General features: G+C 32.6%; 1 protein-coding gene and 1 long non-coding RNA gene across 2 annotated transcripts; both read right to left on the bottom strand.

Moving 5' to 3' along the window:
- Positions 1 to 459: 459 nt before the first annotated feature.
- Positions 460 to 3,397, bottom strand: LOC132617423 (uncharacterized). Its single transcript, XR_009573728.1, has 2 exons — positions 2,154 to 3,397; positions 460 to 785 (listed from the first exon to the last, which is right to left on the bottom strand). It is a non-coding gene; the product is annotated as an uncharacterized LOC132617423 (long non-coding RNA).
- A 10,361-nt stretch (positions 3,398 to 13,758) lies between these two features.
- On the bottom strand, positions 13,759 to 14,938 carry LOC132617420 (ethylene-responsive transcription factor 3-like). The gene has a single exon (XM_060332422.1). It carries the CDS (start codon positions 14,662 to 14,664, stop codon positions 13,984 to 13,986), a length of 681 nt encoding a protein of 226 aa, XP_060188405.1. The 5' UTR covers positions 14,665 to 14,938; the 3' UTR covers positions 13,759 to 13,983.
- Between the last annotated feature and the right edge of the window lie 6,785 nt (positions 14,939 to 21,723).

The following is a 21,723-nucleotide window of genomic DNA, read 5'->3' on the forward strand; positions in this document are numbered from 1 at the left end:
CCGGGTCAGTTTCGACGGCTGGTTGGCCGACTAATTTACTTGACAATTACTAGACCTGAGTTATCATATTGTGTGCATATTTTAACTCAATTTATGCAGCATCCGAAGAGGGAGCACTTGGATGCATCAATGAGGGTTGTGCGTTATCTAAAGCGGAGCCCTGGTCAAGGCATTCTACTTAGAGCCAAGTGTGATTTGAGATTGTATGCTTATTGCGATTCAGACTGGGTTGGTTGTCCATTGACTCGATGTTCTTCGACGGGATATTTGGTGCTCTTGGGAAATTCACCTATTTCTTGGAAAACAAAGAAGCAACATACAGTGTCTCGTTCATCTGCCGAAGCTGAGTATCCCTCTATGGCGACTACCGCTTGTGAACTTAAATTGTCACGACCCAACCCCGTAGGCCGCGACTAGTGTCCGTGCTGGACACCCAAACGTACCCAATAACCCAAACCATTATATTAGCAGAATATATATATAAATACAGAGGTCAAATGGCGTCACTAACTATCACAGGTGAACAAATATAGCACGTGGAAGCCGATGAGGCTATCACAGATCATATCACCCAAAACATATACAGAACCCACATGTATGTCTACAGACCTCTACAGATCATAACAGAATCATAAGACGGGACAGGGCCCCGTCATGCCCCTGAATAGCGTACATATATACAATAGCAAAGGACTGTACCAAAATATAGGCTCCGGACAAAAGAGCACTCCAAGACAGCGGAATAGGATCCTAAGCGGGCGGATCAGCAAATCGATCGTCTGTACCTGCGTGACATGAAACGCAGCCCCGAAGAAAGGGGGTCAGTACGGAAAATGTACTGAATATGTAAAGCACGGAACGTAGTAAACAAAGTCATAATCGAAGCAGAAGGTACAGAAAATGAACGGAATATCCAGAATAGCAAAATGCTGATCATAAAGCATAAATAGTGCATACAGAAAACATATGTCATATCTGGTCCCATTACGGAACAAAATCATAACCGGAACAGAACGTACAGAAAATGAGTATAATATCCAGATTATCAGATGCATATTTCCAGAACATAAAGAGTGTATGCAAAAACATATGCCATATCATATCCGGCCCCCACCAAGGGACTCGGTGAACAGAACGTGGTCGCCACCCCGACACTGGCGCCACAACACAGCATAACTCCAGAGTAGGGAATAACTCCGTAACATATCATATCAGAATATGCACATGTCAAACACATCAGATGGCCATATCATATCATATCATCATATATCAGAATATGTGTACATGGCACAGCATACTCCACAACCCATGTACATGTATACCTGCCCCTCACATCGAGGCGCGGCGAACAATGCAGTGGAATACGCGTGATAACATATCCTGGCCCGGGCTCAGTGAAGGAAACATTGAGGCATCCACGAATGGAGTAGTGAGAAACTAATGCAATATAAAATATAACACATTTACGGAGACTCAATAGCATAATTCAGATGACAAACCATATCAAGAAACTAAACGGTAATCATAGCGTATGCCTTACGAATGTCGCAATGGTTTATGTCAAAATAAGTTTCCTGAAATCGTTTTCATGTTTCAAAATACGTTGTGGGACTTACGAAATACTTCAAAACAACTGTCGTATAGTAGTTAGAAAAGTAGCCAAGAGTTTCCTTTGAATTCCACTTCAAAATAAGTCAAACGGAACAAATCAGAAAAATCTGGGAATAGTTAAAACAACTATCGTTTAGTAGTCGGAACAATAACCAAAAGTTTTCTTTTAATCATAGTACGAAAATAGGTCAAATAGAACAATACAAGAAGGTTTCGGAAATTGTGGGCCCACCTCGGGTCAAGTCGAGGTGGCGTACGTAAATTACGGACATTAGGCCTTATGGAGCCGGCCACGAACCTTTCAAGGTAATCCGATTCTATTTGTAAAAGTTACGGACGTTTTATGGCACAAAGCTCTTTTAAAAATAAAAGTTTTTAAGTTATTTTTCATCAAAGCATAGAGTTCACAACTCACTTGCATTGAATCGAATAAGGATCAAAACTATGCTCGGATTTCTAAGGATGGAGTTTTCCCCAAGACGCGTATCATAGCCTATTACGACTAGGACATGCCAAAAGAAAGAAAGGTAGGCTTTACATACCTTATATCAACTCTTTTCATAGGCTCACGAGCTGAGTCTCCCTCCAAGTGGAATCTACAGCAGCAACGAACATGATACTAACGTCACGATAGCTCTTATCGACAGCTTATGGACGTTAAACACATTTTAACCAACCTTGAATAGCATCACCTCTATTTTCCTTTACCTTCCCAAGCTTACATTTAGACATATTAACATCTATGAGGCAGCCAACAATCTCAGTGAACAATAACAAGCTACAAGCTCATTAACTTAGGAAACAACAAATCCCCATCTGCTTTACTAATTACAATAACAAGTCCAATATATCTGTAACACATTTACATGATTTCTACGCTTGATACATCACGAGAACTACAATCATATCAAATTTACCAATTCAATCCATAGAATACCATACACCGTACTCCAAAATAGTCCAACAAACAATAATAATGCATATCCGGCTTCTGATCGTCAATTCGTAAGTTCTCATCAAAGACATACCTTGGACGCTGATTTGAGCTCATAAAAGATTTTAGATGACAGATTGTACCTTTGCTGGTCTCTGTCAAACTTCCCGTGACTTTGCTTCATCACGAAGTAAAAGTTGGTTCTCTTAAAATAGAAAAATGTTGCTACTATACTGGAAAGAAACATTGTTGCTATTTTGTCTTAAGACAATTTTTTGCTAAAGTAGAGAAGATCAAAATGGAAGTTGCTGCACACTTTTTTTTGGTTAAAAATCTGAAGTAAGGAGGTCTAAGAATACAAGGCAACATGTTCACTTCCAATTTTTATATACCAAAAACGTCCAGCAAATTAAAGCAAAACCTTTAGATACACTCCCCCCACTTTACACGTGTAACTAGGTATTAATTCATTTTAATACACATCTCTTAAATATGACACAACAACATTATCATTTTATGTCATGCAAAAAGATTAACTTGCTGCCACTTATCCATAAAATACATGGGCATGTCCACGTATTAATTACCCAACAACCTCAATTATTTTTTTTTATCTCAATTCACTTAAATAATGATCATTTTAAGAACACTTCATATGTGTGTTATCATAATCATGTCATATAACATAATTTCCGTCCATAACTATGTTTACATAACCCACAAAACAGTCCAACAAACAGCCCATGGGCCAACAACAACATCAAATACAATTTACGGTAAAATATTCGTATTTCCCATCTCATGATTTAGCTATAACTTTAATGAATTTAAATATACCTAGAAGAGGATAATTCTTACCTTATATACCAAAAAAATGATCTTCTTCCACTTTACTTTACTTTGAAGAAAACCCAAATTTGCTAGAATCCGGAGGAAACCAACATTTATATAACCTCTTTGTAATTATTTGTATTTTCCCCAATACTGAAATCTAGTATTTTTTGGTTGAAGAGAAAAATTGTTGTTCATCTCCGTCAAAATGAAGCAAACGTTAGTGCTCACAATGATAAAATTGTGTTGCTGCTTTCATTCTCTTATGTAAAATAACAAATAAAGTGAAGTAATAAGAGCTTAAAAGGGTCTTGCAAGACACGTGTTCCTTCATGGCCAAACTTTTCTTAGTACTTATCACTAACTTTTGCTACAATACCCAATGTCCTACATCTAAAATATTTGCTGCCAATTTATTGTTTATACACGTGGACCATATCCACCTAATAGTTATCCAATGATCCCAATTAATTTTAATTTTTTTTTTGTCTTCCACTACAATCCCTGGTTAAACCAATTACACACATAGTTAATTCCTTGATTACGATTCACTTAAGTAATAAATTATTTTTAACACTCTTCATATACTCATTATCAAGATTATGTGGCATAACGCTAGTCCATAGTCCCTCTTGATATACATAAAATATTATTCTCAATCACCGTGATCACACTTGTTAAGTCTTAAATTATTTCGGGACCTCAAACTCTTTGTACACCGAGCTCTTGATCTTCATCCTTGAATATGATCGAATTCTCCGGGCTCGGGTAATTTTGCTCATATTGGACGATTAAATTTTCTAGTCCAAAAATACGGGATATTATAGCTTGGACCGTATTTCATCAAATAAATTTCGAACCTCGGCAAAACTTATTTTCTTATATTTGTTTATCTTCAAATATTATAACACATTTGTACTATCACTACAACCACCCATAAGCTTGGGAGGATAAACTCATTTTCGTTACTAATATCATTTAACTCGCACGCTTTCCAACACATGAAAATACGGGATATAACATAAATGGTTAAAGGAATTATTGGCTTCACTTGGTGTTGATCATTCTGATTCTATGCGTTTGCATTGTGATAGTCAATCAGCTTTGCACATTGCTGCTAATCCCGTTTATCATGAAAGAACGAAGCACATTAAAGTGGATTGTCATTTTATTCGTGATGAGATTCAAAGTGGAAACATTGAGACTGCTTTTGTAAAATCCTCCATGCAACCTGTTGATGTTCTTACAAAGGCTTTGGGAAAGGATCAATTTGATTTCCTACTTTGCAAGTTGGGCATTTTCGATCCTCATGCTCCAACTTGAGGGAGGGGGGGGGAGGGGTATTGGGAAATATTATACGATATTTCCTTTCTTATTTATTCCCTTATTTCTTAGTATATTTTGTATAGAATATTTACCTTGTATATGGGTCCTATAGCTGTAGTTTCCATGTAAGGAATTGGATCCTAGTTAGGATTGATTGGTTTCTTCTTGTATATAAACTTGGAACGTGAATGAAAGGGGCAGACTTGAACCTCAATATTTCGTGTAGTCTTTCAGTACACACCGAAGTGTTTACTTCTCTTCATTCTCTCCGTTTCTTTCTTTGTTTCTTTTTCAATTTTTTGCGGATGTTTTTTAAATCACTAGATTTGGGTTTAAGTCCTAAAATCATATCCATATAGTTTTTTCTATATATATCACAATTACAAATATGGCCTTCGAAAGAATAAAAGAAAACCATGGTTAATAGGGGCGGATGCACACTATATAGTACGACTTGACTTAATCCATTAGCATTGATCCAAGTCTTATATATATGAAAAATTCGCCAAAATATGTACATATTTAATAATTAAGTAGCGAATCTAGTAGAACAAATGGGTTGTGGGTTCTCAAAAAAGATAAAAAAATTCATAAACTTCAAATCTTGAATTCATCTGAGAATCTATAAACCGATTCATTCAACTACAAATTAAAGAATGGGTTAAAGAAATATAAACGAAATTGATCTCTCATCATAAACCAACGTGTGTCCTCCTTGCAGCTCTAACCGAGTCATAGTACTTCTTTGTTGCATGCACATTTCTAATCATAGTGGGAATAACCTTTTCTTAACTCTTTGCGTAAACACAATTATGGATGTCTGATTTAACTAATATTGACACATCTTAGGCAACGCCACTTGTCGACCAGATTTATAGTGAAGGCAGTAATCTACGAATTAAACTTGAATTTGGTTAAGATTTAAACATTAAAAAAGGTTAATTTCTTATAATACAAATTAGTGGCGAATACACCCTTTAATGGGATTAATATAAGATAAATATCAATGTAGGATAAAAGTAAAGTTTAAAGCTACCACGATATCATACCAAATTAACTCATCACGAGCTAATTTGTGATAGTCAGGGGCGGATCCATCCTAAAGGGTGGGGTGACATGGTACCCCTAGATTAATAATTTTTTTATATACTTATGTTGTAATTTGCTTAAAGTAGGTTAAATATTTGATCCTGCCACCCCCAGTCTTAAATTAGATAAATGTGCAATGGCTGGCAGACACAAGTTTGAATCTATCTTGAACATTTTCTGTCTCCCGTTTTTCTTTGTGTTTTTTACTTCCTTTGTTCCAGTAATTCTCTTTTCGGCTCTCGCAATTTTCTATTTATCTTTTTATTATTTATATTACCTTTCCTCTTTTCTATTATTTTGTCCGTGATCTCTAGCGAGAACACACAAATAGAAGCTTCAAAATCCCTTAAATTAAGCATTTCTTTTAATCTCAAATCTGTAAGTATTTAAATCGAAAAAATTGGGTCTCAATGGGAATTTTGGATTGAGATCAATTTTTTTTTATTTTTATAATTTCTTTTGTTTATTACTTCGTCCGCCCATGTTTACTTGTCTATATTTGACTTGGGACACTCTTAATAAGCAACAAAAAAAAAAAGAGAAATGAATTGGAGTACTTAATAATAAGGGTAAAATAGGTATAAAATGGTAAATTATGTCTTGGTTTTTCAAACTATATAACTTACAAGTAAAAGTGGACACATATTTTTAGTATAATGGACAAATAAAAATGGATGGAGGGAGTGTATTATAAAATTTTATGTTATTCTATAATTGTTAAATTCAATTTAAATCACTTTACTAGTTAAATTTTGATGGAAATTTCGTAAGCACTGCTTAGAAAAAACATGAAATTTATGATTCATTTTTGAGAACTTGTAGTTTATCTAATTCTACATTTACTTATGGGGTGTATTTACCTATTGAAGAGTTTTTCTATTATTTTTCTTATTTTGATTGGTGTAATTCCCTTAGTGAAGATGTTATTTCACTTGTGCAAATTCATTTTTTAATATACACAGGAGATGCAAGTCCCCTGGTGAAAATGTTGATTTTACTTTTGTTGTTAATGGGTGTGATTCCTTGTTTAAGATGCTAATTATGTTTGTTTCTTGATTTTTGAGATGTTATTTCATATTTGCAAATAAAAAAAAGCCTATTATGTTGATCTGAATAAACTAAAAAGAAATGGACCCGACCCAAATACACGTTTCTAACAAGATGTACATTGAAGAAAATTGTGGCACCCGCTACCTTCAAATCCCAGATCCGCCTCTGGTGATAGTAGTTTATTAAAACTACGGAAAAGGGCCAAAATTACCTCTGAACTTTGAAAAATAGTTCATCCATACCCTTCGTTATACTTTAAGGCCAATTATACCCTTACAGTTATACTATGGGGTCAATTATACCCTTCTGTCTAACTGTTGCCACGTGGCATCATCCCAGCCCTTCAAAATTATTTTACCCTCAAATAATTTTTTACTCACTAAAATAACTCAATCCGACCCGAATTTTTTTTTCAGCAAAAATAATACGGATAATTTTTATATTTTTTTCTGGAAAAACTATCCGTATTATTTTTGCTGAAAAAAAAAATTTCAGGTCGGATTGAGTTATTTTAGTGAGTAAAAAATTATTTGAGGGTAAAATAATTTTGAAGGTCTGGGATGATGCCACGTGGCAACAGTTAGACAGAAGGGTATAATTGACTCCATAGTATAACTGTAAGGGTATAATTGGCCGTAAAGTATAACGAAGGGTATGGATGAACTATTTTTCAAAGTTCAGGGGTAATTTTGACCCTTTTCCGTTAAAACTACCTCCGTAAAAGCATGCGTATGTAAGTATTTACACTCTTACAATTTATATATTCACATTATATTATCAAGTTATTCACAAACTAACTACGTGAAACTTTTTCAAGTACGTAGATTAGTAACCTGTAGACATTCTTTAGCGACACAACAAAAATGAAACCAAGAAAAAGAACACTGAAATTAATTTGGATGAAAGTTCTGGCTAAACTGATTTTAATTAAAGAAAAACGGATTAAAGAAATCTAAACGAAGTTGGTCTCTCATCATAAACCAATACGTGTCTTTCTTGCAGCCCTGATAGTACCTGTTTTATCACAAACAAAGTTCTAATAATACTAGCTAGCCAATATTTTATATGATGTTTTAGGGGAATAACTTTTTTTAACCCTTTGTTTACACACAATAATGGAAGTCTGATGTAATTAAACGGAACATATCTTAGGCAAAGCCCACTTGTCAACAAGATTTATAGCGAAGGCGGTAATCGAAGTATTAAACCTGATTTTGGTTAAGTTTCAAGCATTAAAAAAGTTTAATTCTTTTAATATGGATGAGTTGCTGAAATCTCCTTTTGGATATCAATTTAGGGTAAAGGTAAAAGCTTTTAAAACCACCACGATTGCATACCTAATCTACGTACTCACAAGCTAATTTGTAACAATAGGTTAACATCACGTAAGTGTTTATACATATACACTTACAATTCATTTATATACATTATATTATCAGGTTACTCACATACTAACTACATGAAACTCTTTAGTGTACAATCGATTAGTAACTACATAACATTCTTTAGCGTCAACTATAAAATCCAAGAAAAAGAACTATGCTGATACTAATATAATTATATTGTTCGAATTTTTCAGAAGTGTTGTCAAATGTTAATTTGTTGGACTTTTAAAATTAATGAATTTTGAAGAATTTGACATGAGTATGAGGACTTTTTCAAAGGTTCAAGTAACATATAAAATCAAATGATCCAAGAAGGCTACATGTTGGATTTTGAAAAGTAATGCATTTTCTGGATGATTCAATACGATGACATTTTTGGAAGATTTGAACAGCATAAAATTAGGTCAAATGATACAAGAAGACTAACATATCGAATCTTTAGAAGAAATTTATTCTATTTTTTTTAAAAAAAAAAAGAGATTCAATATGAGTGCAACTATATTTTTAAAAGATCCGAACAAAATAAAAATCAAATGATTCAAGAAGACAACACCACATCGGCTACAGGTGTCCTATGTGTACAGGCAAACATTTCAATTAAGCAGATAGCCAACCTGCCCTCTCCCTATTTTAACCACTTGCGCGCGATGTCGACTCATTAAAAGATGCATTTCGAAAGAAGAAAAAGCTGTATTCTTCTGTACATTTGTTATGCAGGAAATTCATACTAATATTCAATGAATCAATGGGATTAATTAAAGTACATTTTATGGAAAGTGATGGTTAACACCTGGTATAAAACCATAGGGGTCAAAAGAATAAAAATTAGTAGTCAATTTAACTTGTACACTACAGATAAGCAAAGGCTGTTTTCTCTTGGTGCGTTCCTCAAATGAATGGAATTGAAAAAGACAAAAAAAAAAGTGGATAGAAAAAAAAAACAGGCTGAATAAAATGACATCTGTATGGCCAATAAAAATAGTTTATCAAGTTCAAATTGATCAGGGCAATTACTTATTGGCAGGTCTTATCTAAAAGCATAGACAATTTAGAATGCTTATATTGCTTAAATTGATCAATAGGAAACTTATCAAGACATACAAAATAAATTAATCTTTTTTTGCTTACTTATTGGCAGGTCTTATCTAAAAGCATAGACAACGTAGATTGCATATATTGCTTAAATAGATCAATAGGAAACTTATCAAGACATACAAAATAAATTAAGTTTTTTTTTTTTTTGGATTTATTTGTTTCATATGGTCTCACATATATAATGAAAAAGCTTTCAAGAGGCATAAGTACCTCCACGTATTTGTCTCAAATTCTCAGTTACGCTTATATTTTGTAGGAATCTTACGACTCCCTGTATTTTTTCAAAATGGAATAAACACACCCTTGACTGATATTGCACCTAGCACACTCTCTCTTACTCGAAGGCGTGAGAGAGAGGGAAAAAAGTTTTTTTTTTTAAAAGAAGAAGAAGAAGATGATTAATATGTTCATTTTAATTGGATATTTTGGGCAATTAATTATCTTTAATCAATTAAAGAGATGTTTTCAGAGAGCCCTTCAAATTTAATTTTGTAATACTAACTTCTTTTGTGGTTTAAGTATGACTTTTGAAGGAGTATGTCGAGGGTTAATAGAATCCTGACAAAATGTTGAGTGTAATCGAAAATTCACAAGTCAAAGACATACTTATGTCTTTTCCCTTAATCTTATTTGGTAACTAAGCATAAGGCTAATATATTCCCAACATCTGGTCACATAGCAGAATCACCATGGTTAATTACTTATTTACTCCCTCCATTTATTTTTACTAGTCCACTTTTAACTTTACACGTCCTTTAAAATTAGTAAATGGAGTATATATATTTTACTATAATACCCATATTACTTGGTGTATAGTCTCAATAGATTTGAAAAATGATTTTAAAATAAGTAATTAATGTTAGGGGTAAAACAAGAAAGAAAAAATTGTGTTTCTCTTGATATGCAAAAGTGGACAAGTAAAAAGTAAAAAATTATTTGTAATATAGTAGACAATTAAAAGTGAACGGTAGGATATTTACTTTCACCATTTTGCATGATAAAAGTATTTCGCGACACGTGAAGAAATAAGTTATTTAGTAGTAGTGTTATAGTGTATGCTTTCCGAGGAAACAAAATTAATATTAAGAGCTTATTATATAGATTAATTGGCTACTAAGAAGGTCCTCTCCAGGATAGCTTTTGAAGCTTAGCTTTCTTACATTCACTGGCAATAGCCAACAAGAAGTTTGGTTACCAATTCTACAAAGCAGAGCAAACTCCAACTTGACGTTGCCTATGATAGAAGATTGAATTGTAAGAAAACTATGTAATTACATTATAAATATTTTACATATGTTCAAACATTTGGTTATGATTTTAGTCCATGAATATAGGCCTAATTATAAGTGTGTAATTGGTTATTGGGTCACTTCATGTGTTTAGTGGATCTAGTGTGGCGATAAGTGTAGGTTCAACCCGATTAGGACCCGTAAAGGGAGGACCCATCACAGTTTTATTAATACATCTAAATCCCCTCTTTTACCTTTATATAAATATAAATACACTATTAGGGTTATTTCATATCACTTGTATTTTGTGGTAGTTGTCCCACTGACGTGGCCATATTGAAGAAAAGGTTAATAGAGATGGGACCTAGTCCTTGTTAATCTGCGGTATTGCTCAAATAGGTATGCAACTCCTTGCTAATCTAAATTTTTGTGTCCTAATACCATAATTGAACTTGGTTTATGCAAATATTCTTACATCAATTGCTTAGTTATTTCCATTTTTATGTATCTAAATTTCGATACATCAATGTATATAAAGGAATTGTACCAAAAATAAAAACAAAATTAAAGGGAGGGTCATAAGGCTTTAGTTACATGCTTTTTGTCTTTTCCCATCAGAATGATCATGTTAATTTGACGTGGTTTAGTTAGCTAGGTTTGTTGAACTCTAATTGGAGTTATAGTTATCTTGACCAGAAGTGCACTGATATTATTACATGATGGATCATATCTGTTCAAGGATAAACATAGACTTAAGTCAGTTTGATTTTACTTCTGCTTATTTTATTTTATTTAAAAAAAAAAATCTCTTTAGGTAAGGTAGCATGCGGACACTCACCAATGGTGAGATGAACAGAATCTCTCTATTTTTAATCAAAATTTTGAGTTCAAGCCTCGGAAAGAGAAAACAATATTGCCCTTTCATATGTCTTCATGGGGTGAATCCAAATTAGTTGGGTCTCCAAACGGGTACCAAACACTTTTGAGGGAAATAAAAAAGGCACCACACTTCGAGATGTTTAGCAGAATTTGCAAAATTCAGTTCGTAACGAGAGCTTTCATTCTGCTCCATACGGTAAAATACAGGACCTCTTATTTTTTACTGAATAAGGTAGGTTGGTTTTATTTGTAGATCAGATCATCAGATAAAAAACTCAATTGCACGCTACTGCTGAGTTGTTGGACTTATCCACCTACGAGGAATTTTCTGTGGGTTTTGTTTCATTTGTTTGAGCTGAATTACATCCTCTTGAAGATATAGAAAACAACTTGCTCTATTTTGTTATCATGTCTAAAGTTTCCCCATTAACTTTTCTTGAATCCAAGTTGCAGTTTGCAGGAGATAGCCTACAGCCATGGGGCAATTTTATTAGTTGGATATGACAAACCAATATTATTATTCCCTTGAAAAACAAACCAGCACCATGTCTTCTACATAGTTTCTGCTTAATTGGTAGCGACACAAACATAGTGATTCTCATGATAAACATCCAAAATCATCCACGAAAACTGGAGCATTTGGCTGACAATGTCTTAGTCTCTAACAACTAGTACGCAATAGCCCTACCAATGTTATAAGCCATTGCTAATATTCAAATCAAAATGGGCACAACTGGTACTTTTCAAACTAAATAATGTCATCACTAAAATGAAAATCAGTTGTCTAGGCAAAGCAGCATGCTCATTCAAACAAATGAATAACTAACATGGAAACTTCTCAATAGGTTGTCAGAGTGCTAACAAGAACAAAAGGTGCAAAATGCAGTTATTCGTATGGAAAAAGCATGAACATAAAGACTCCATCTCATTTTTTGGTGATGTGAAAATCTGCTCAAACAGAAATAGTTAAACCATAAATTTCTACAAATACATGACACACCAGAGAACAGGTAACAACTAACAAGTTACATATGCCATTGCATGGGATGCCATACAGCATTAACAAATAAAAACAAGTATATATCGCGGCTAGCTGCATTAATGATAACTATAAGAACATTATTAAGGCAACTAAGATGTGAAGCTGACCAAATGGGAATCTCTGAAGTCACATATTTAAGACATAATCTAAAGAATTCAAGCATGACACCCAAAAAGAGAAACAAGTTGCAGGACATAAGAGAAACAAAATCTAATAATGAATTTCTGAGTGATACTGCTTACAATGTAGTAAAAGAAACGACATCCATGGCATGCCAAAGAGAGAACTAATAGCAAAGATGAAACGACATTAATGACATGATCAAAACAATCCAAGCAGGATACAAAAACGTAACTACCACGTAAAACCATGCATCGGAGAAAATCTTGCACAGCCAGTTTATAATGCAAGGAAAATGGTTACACCACTGAATATCGAATGCAAGTAGTTTCAAGCTGAACAAGAAACAACTTCTAATGCTTATATATATCAAAAGATTACATCATCAGATAAAAGAAGCAGTTCCGAATTCATATTCATACAAAGCTAGAAAAGAGATACTCTTTAACTTTTTCGGTCCTCCATACTCCCAGTTTCAAATTGTAGTTGATAGATCTTTTCGTCCAACTATATCACATTACCACTACTTACATTCACACAGATGCTATCAGGTGAAACTAATCGTCATACTCGGACAAATAGCAGCATAACTGGTGATAAGTTGATAACCAATTTCAATTACAATGTTAGCACAAGAAAAGTTCAACACTTCAAAAGTAACATAGGTGTTCCGAAGCAATGAAAATACATCCATACAGAAAAAACAAGTATTATTTGAAGAAATGTTAAAGCGAGTAGCCCAAACTAAGAATAATTCTCAACTGATATTTGATCAAATAAAGTCTCCATTGTTACATAGACCGAACAGGCAGAAAATAACATCATATACATACGATAGCAGCAAAGAAAGAACACAAATTACCCTCTAATCTTGCATGTGAATATATATATATTCGACCTCAAACAACAAGGTACTCCTTCAGCTGAGAAGAACCCATATATAGTTTTAAGAAACATCATAATAATAATAATAATAATTCTCAACTGATATTAGATCAGATAAAGCCTCCATTGTTACAAAGACTGAAAGGGCATGATACAACATCATACAACTATGATAGCAGCAAAGAAACATCACAAATTACCCCCTAATCTTGCATGTCAATATACATATAAATTCAAGACACGCAATAACAAGATCAAATTTAACATACACTGATCCATCCATCCACCAATCACGAAATCCCATAACATAAATTATGAGAATTAAATTAAACAAGTTTGAATTCTCTTCCAACAACAATAACAACAACAGATGATAACTCATAGCAGACAATAGTTTAACCTTATCTCTATGGTCCCCCTTTTTTTTTTTTTTCTTTTTTCTTTTTTTTTCCATCACCCAAACAAAAAATTAAAAAAAAAAACTAGGTCAATCAAACCATCATCTCATCAAAGACATAGTGCTGTGCATTCAAGATCCTCAGCATATGCATCATCATCCATCGGTGGTGGTAAATTTAGATCAAAAGGCAACAGTTTTCTAAACGACGACGACGCTATATTGTGGTTATCCTGGTCGTTGGCAAAATCACCATCATCAACAACAGATGAAGACGAATCACAATCACTATGGCAATCATCAGGAACGACAGGTGGCGACCGTGGATACTTCCTGGAAGGCAAGGACACCGTGGCAGGCAACCGAGGCCCACTAAAAGATTCCACCGTACTACTCATACTGCTTGAAGTAGGTCTTTGTGAAATAATCGGGTGATTTTCATGAGGGTATAATTGGGAATTGGCAAACTGATCGTTGTTAGTATTATTATTATTAAGTGTTTGAACAAACTGATTATGATGAGAGGGTAAAGGGAAATTTGTTTTGGCTTTAGGTCCACGAAGTGTACGTGCTGCTGCATCATAAGCACGTGCTGCATCTTCAGCTGAATCAAATGTGCCTAACCAAACCCTACTTTTCTTCCATGGATCTCTTATCTCTGCTGCAAATCTTCCCCATGGCCTTTTTCTAACTCCTCTAAACCTTATCTCTTTAGATCCACCAGATCCGTTCACTTCTCCGGCCACCGGCGCCGCCGTTGCCGTTGCTGCCGCCCCTCTACCCCGCCGCATAACCGAAGGTTTGAAAAAAAGGTGAGTTTTTTTTTTTTTTTTTTGGAGAATAAAATAGAAAATATGAGATCTGAAGAGAGTATTAGTATAAACCCATGGAAGAAGAGATGAGATGAGGATTTTCTTCTTATCTGCAAAAAGCTTTTCTAACTTTCTCTCTCTAGAAATTGGGTTTCTCTCTCTACTGTTTTTTTTGTGATGTGTTTGGGTGAAAAGAAAAATAGAGAGAAAGAAAGAGAGGGGAGAGGCTCTCTCTCTCCCACTTTTTTTCTTTTTTCTTTTTTTTTGCCAGTTTTCCTTTTATTATTGGGCTAATAGTATTTTCGGTCCCTAAATTATTAATAAATTATATTTTTGGTCCTTGTGATATGTACACCAACAACTTATTCGGTGTAATTTTACAAGTAGAGTTTGGGGAGGGTTGAATGTACGCAAATTTTATCTCTGCCTTTACAGGATTAAGAGGTTGTTTCCGTCCTTGCGATATATGACTTGGTATATTTAACCTTCAATTAATTAAATGTGCTTACTTGGTCCCTTCATATAGAAAATACTCCCTCCGTTTCAATTTATATGAACTCATTTGACTGGGCACGACATTTAAAAAAGAGAGAAGACTTTTGAAACTTGTGGTTCAAAATAAACCTTGAAAATTTGTGTGGCTGTAAATTATTCATAAAGTGAATTTGTTTCCAAATTAGGAAAGAGGTCGTTCATTTTGGCACGGACTAAAAAGGAAATAGGTTCAAACAAATTGAAACAGAGGGAGTATGTTATATTTGACTATTTATAGAAATATATTACGTCAAATATGAAATAATATCTGAGTAATTAAGTGATAGAACAGTTAATAATTATGGTAAATCTGTAAGTATTTACAAGTAAAGGGATCAAAAGTGCAGGATTCAAGTAAATTGAAGGTTTAAGGTTCCCAGTCAAATATTTTAAGGACTAAAATCATAATATCTCGGTAATTGAGGGACTAAAAATGCAATATATCCTTTATTATTTCTAGGGTTTGTGAATTTTGATTTTTTGATTTTTTTTTTGGAATTGGGAAATTGGTAAGGAGAGAGGAAAAATCAAGGGTGTGGAAAAATAATTAATGGTTTTTAAAAGGGGTAGGTGGGTAGTATTGGCTTTCTCGAGAACTCTACCTTGTCTTTGACCCAGTGCTTCTTTATTCCTCTTTTGTTTTCTGGCAGAGTCCTTTATTTCTTTATTTTGTTTCCCCTATGCACCTAATAGAACCATTCAAATGACATAATAGTCCTCACCTTTTTCTCTTTTCTTTTTGTTTTTTTGAAAATGAAGTGGGCCAGTTGGCCTTCTGGAGTTGTTGCTGTGAATAATGCGAAACATTCTGTTTAAATTTCAAATTATTAAAGTTGGTATGGTTTATTGGTTTGTATGGCAGGAAATAAATAAAATTTTGAAATATGGAGTGTTTAGTTGGAGAAATAAATGGAGCACAATAAGGACCTAACCTTTTTTTTTTTTTTTTTTGTCAATTTATGCAGAATCAATAATTGCCTCTCAGTTTCTTCTTGCTCCTGTAAGTTCAATGATGGAATTATAAATTTTAGTAAAGAAAATCAAAAAATATAAAAATGCCATATTTAATAAACCATTTTGTTACTATATTAAAAGATCTTCTAAAAGAGATTCAAAATTAAATTTATTATTTAATCTTGTTACACATTGTAACTTTTGGACGAAAGGAGTTCAATTATGTTAGTACGGCTTAACCATTGTATAAATTTATGCACCATGCATGTACGGGATATTGTTAAATTCGCATGTCAAGGTGAAGCCATGGTCGCAAGAGATTTATTCAAACTCTTTTCTTCAGCAAATTATACACGTATGTATAAGGTTAATATATTATTTTTCGTGTATATATATATTAGATGTTGAATTTCATTAACTTTTTGATGAGTTTAATTTTTTATATTTTGATTTTTCTAGTAAAACTTTTTAATCCGCCACTATTTGCATACATATAGCTAGCTAATGAGCATTAAGTTGAAAAACACTTATAAGTGTTGAATCTGATTTAATAAATAAGTAGTTATGCGTTTGGATAAAAGAGTTGAAAAATTGATAATAAGCAGTTGAAGTGTTTGGTAATAAAGTTTTGATAAATACCTTTTTCTATTAAAATGATTTAAATTCCTTTAAAGTTATTTCTGCTGATAAGGACGCGATTTTTGCTAAATTTACATTCCAAATTAATTGAAATATAAAATTATTTATGTCTAATTTATTTTTAATACAAAATTAATTATAAAATATTACTTTCGATGAAAAATAGTTATTTTATGATAAACGAAAATATAATCGACATTATTTCTTAGCAACACAACACAAACGAATTTTAAAACATAAGAAAATGAAGGGTGATTTACCGGGAAAACTTAACAATCACAAATTCAATAGCACAAAGAGGAAAAAAGACCCAATTTAGTTTCTTGGTTAAACAAAACGACCAAAGTTAACTAGATATCGTTTATAAAGAGATGTGGGGTAAGATACGACGTAGCATATTGGATCTCATATAATAAAATATGTACTCTTATAAATATTGTGCAACTAATTTAACTAAACTCATCACCCTTGCATTCCTGAAGATACCAAATTTAGCTATAGCGCCAATGTAATAACATTTTTCATCATTTAAATACATATTGCATTTATTTTAACGCAAATTACTATTTTCAATTTTTTTTAATTCATCAACGCGATATACACGTGCAACACACATATACTAAATTAGTAATAATAATAAGTAAAAAATTAGTGTAAGGACTTCGTCTTTCTTAAATTGAAAATAGTCTCTCTACTAAATAAAAGAAATTATTGACGACCGAAAGGACTTTAAAAGTCAATGAAAATATAGAACAAAACTTTATTTCATTAAGAACTATGTCAAGTTAAAATTGTTACCAAATGAATTACTAGGATAAAAACAGTAGACTGAAACATTTTGGCATACTCTAAAGTTAACATAATCGGAAAAGGAAAAATGTGATTTTAATACATGAACATGTAGATAGGACTGATCAAAGCTGGTGGCAAATGGGCCCACTGAATTGGGCCTTGCATGGGCCTGGCCCGCACCACTTAGCTTAATAAGTCTTTTTCAACTAAAGCTGACTCATTCTTTTCATTCAAACTTCAAAGACGTGGAGGGTCCTACTTTCTTTAGTGACTTGACACCTGTCGATATTATAAGGCGCCACGATTGAAATCTTCCCCACTCAAATTTGACCGAATTACTTGCAATTTGCAAAGCAGGACACAGGACAAAGACTATACTGTCTAACTAGTGTCGTTTGCTCCGTGTTAAATCCGGGCCCAAGCTATATTAAAATTTAAATTTATAATTTTTTTTTATTTTTTTAATGTTTTTTTTTCAACTCTTGTTTTTTGTATTGTTTTGTATTATCATATCAATTGTAAAGGTAGGTTGACATTTTTTCAATATTTCTAAGATATTTAATCATATAAAAAAATTGTAAGTTAAAAAACAACATTTTTTAAAATATATTTAGACTTCCTTTTTATTTTCATACAAATTAATGTATGCATCAAAAGCTTTTCTCCCTTTTATTTTACTACATTTTTTGAGAAATCTTTACTGATCCAAATTGAGTTTTACCTTACGTTAGATTTCAACTTAATTTTTTTCGTTAAACTTATATTGGCTAACCCATTTTTTGGAAGAAAAAAATAATTATGATATTCAAGTAATAAAAAAAATATTTAATGGTACAAATTGTTGTATAATGACATCAATGAATTTAACTTATAAATAAAGATGGCATTTAAAATTAAATAATTAAAAGTCTTGATACAACGAAATACTTTAGATGTTCAGATTAAACCATACAAAAAGGAACTGGAAATTTAATGAAATTATTTGTTTTTCTTACTTTAATCTTTCCTTTTCTTTAAAAATATTGTAGTTTCTTTTTCTTAATGAACTGTTATAATTTCTTAAACGTGTATGTAGTTTTCGTGTTTCATGTTTATCTAACTATTTGTCCTTAATTATATAAAACATTGATTATCTCATATTTTTTAAAACATTTCAATATCAAAAAAATGTGAAAATGATTACTCTCGTTTTCAATTATTTTATTATTATTATTATTATTATTATTATTATTATTATTTGGAGAGCTACAATATTTCTTTAATTACTTTTTTCAATTTTTTTCGCTATATATGAAAAATAATTTTAAATTGATAATTAAGCATGTATTAAGGTATATAACTTTTTTTATTACTTGTCCATAATAAATTTTATAGAAAAAAAAATTGAAACAAATTTAATCATTTCCACATAAACGAAAGACAATAAACTTTTGGATCAATTTTTAATTTTGTTGAATTAATAATATTTTGTGGTGTCACTATCACCCTTCTACATCATCCCTCTTAGAATTTAATTAGCCCACATAATTATTCAAATTTACCAAAATAGGTGAGAGCTTACAAAGTAATTAAACCTTCAACTAGGGGTAAAATGGAAAAAAAAATCATGTGAGGACTACAAAATTTTGAGATCCTCCATTATTATTATTTGGAGAGCTACAATATTTCTTTAATTACTTTTTTCAATTTTTTTCGCTATATATGAAAAATAATTTTAAATTGATAATTAAGCTTGTATTAAGGTATATAACTTTTTTATTACTTGTCCATAATAAATTTTATAGAAAAAAAAATTGAAACAAATTTAATCATTTCCACATAAAAGAAAGACAATAAACTTTTAGATCAATTTTTAATTTGGTTGAATTAATAATATTTTGTGGTGTCACTATCACCCTTCCACATCATCCCTCTTAGAATTTAATTAGCCCACATAATTATTCAAATTTATCAAAATAGGTGAGAGCTTACAAAGTAATTAAACCTTCAACTAAGGGTAAAATGGAAAAAAAATCATCTAAGGACTACAAAATTTTGAGATCCTCCCTTATATATAATAGTAATGTACTTATTCAATCAGATTTTAAGAGCTAAATTAGATTTATTAATTACAATTGGAATCTATTTGTTATATAAGAATTTATATTTTAGCACTATTAACAAAATTTTCATTTTGAATTCCTTATAAAGAAGGCATACAAAAATTTCCTACCTCAATATCCCAAAGTCCCTTGGAAATTTCTCACTTTGGGGCAAGGCATTTTACCCCAACACCAATTCATCTTGTGGTTGGCCATCCATCAAAGACTGGCTACAGTGGAGAGGCTCAGTAAATGGGGAATTACAGTGAACATGGACTGTGTACTATGCAATCAGTGACGGAAATAGAATTTATACTAGGGGTGTTAAAATATAAAAAGGTAAATATACGACGAAATTAGGGGGTTCAACCTTTCGAACTGCAGCTTCTTTCTACGTATTAACACAATGTAATTTTTCGGCGAAGGGGTGTCACGACACCCCTGGGATGCATGTGGCTCCACCACTGTAAGCAATACAGGTGTCGTGGAGCAGTTCTCACATCTGTTCTTCGACTGTGCTTACTTTAGATATATGTGGAGTTCATATGCATCGTCCACAAGCGGAGATTCTAAGCTGGTTGTTTGCAGCTTGTGTTTACCTCATATGAATTGAAAGAAATGTCAGGAGGTTCTCGCACCTTTGCACACCAGCAAACCAGAAACTCAAAGACATTGCCATTCAACTGCACATACGAGGACGATATATATCGAAGTGGAAGAGCTTGATAGTTTAAATTCTTATCCTGTCTAGTTTTGATTCTGTACGTGATTATAATTCGATAGGACTGACCTTGAGGTCTAGTTCTAGAGTCTAATATGAACTAGCGGTGTATATATCGCTTTTGATTGAATGAAAATTTTACCATTTGGCCAAAAAAAAAAAAAAAAAATATTCAAAACAAGTTATTTAGATTAAAGTTGATTATGATAATTCACCATACATCACGAGACTCTACCATAATCCTGTTCACAAGTCCGATTATCATTTCGCAATGAACTTTCACATTAAAAAAATGGTGATAGATAAGCTAAACTTTGCTAAATAGAATATGGGCATATCTTTCTATCACAACCATCTTCTATAATAACATTTTATTATAACAATCAAAGTCTTTTTGGAATCAGTTTTTCATGTAATATTATTTATATGTTCTACGGAAAAGGCTCAAATATGTCATCCAACTATCGGAAATTGTTCATTTATGCCACTCGTCAATAGTTTGGCTCATTTATGCCATCGAACTATAGAAAATGACTCATTTATGCCATCGAACTATAGGAAATGACTCATTTATGCCACTCATCAATAGTTTGACTCATTTATGCCATCGCCGGTTACCAAAATGACTCATCCATGCCATTTTTCATTAACGCCAGTTTTATAATACCAGATATGACACGTGGCCTCCAATTAGAGGTCTACATCGTTTAATTAAATCAGCCCAATTTTAAACACCAAATTAATAAAAAATCCGACTCATACACCTTACCCACCCACAACCATAATCTAGTTGGAGGCTACGTGTCATATTTGGTATTATAAAACCGGCGTTAATGAAAAATGGCATGTATGAGTCATTTTGGTAACGGGCGATGACATAAATGAGTCAAACTATTGATGAGTGGCATAAATGAGTCATTTCCTATAGTTCGATGGCATAAATGAGCCATTTTCTATAGTTCGATGGCATAAATGAGCCAAACTATTGACGAGTGACATAAATGAGTCATTTCCGATAGTTGGATGGCATATTTGAGCCTTTTCCGTATGTTCTATAACAATATTGTGCTCTAACAGTAAAAAATATCCAGACAAACGACACAATAATAATTTGCAATGCATCTCTGGTGTTATTTACTAAAACACACCTTTTGGCAATAAGTCTAAGTAACCAGAATCCTTTATAAAGACTTCATGACGTGCTTGCCCTGCTAGCTTTATCACTTAAACACCATCCAATGAGTGTAGAACTTATAATGCAAGCATAATTTGTATCGTACAACAGCATATTCAGTTGCTGAGATACAATTGTTATAT

The sequence above is a fragment of the Lycium barbarum genome, chromosome 11 (assembly GCF_019175385.1).
Source record: "Lycium barbarum isolate Lr01 chromosome 11, ASM1917538v2, whole genome shotgun sequence".
Classification (NCBI taxonomy): domain Eukaryota; kingdom Viridiplantae; phylum Streptophyta; class Magnoliopsida; order Solanales; family Solanaceae; genus Lycium; species Lycium barbarum.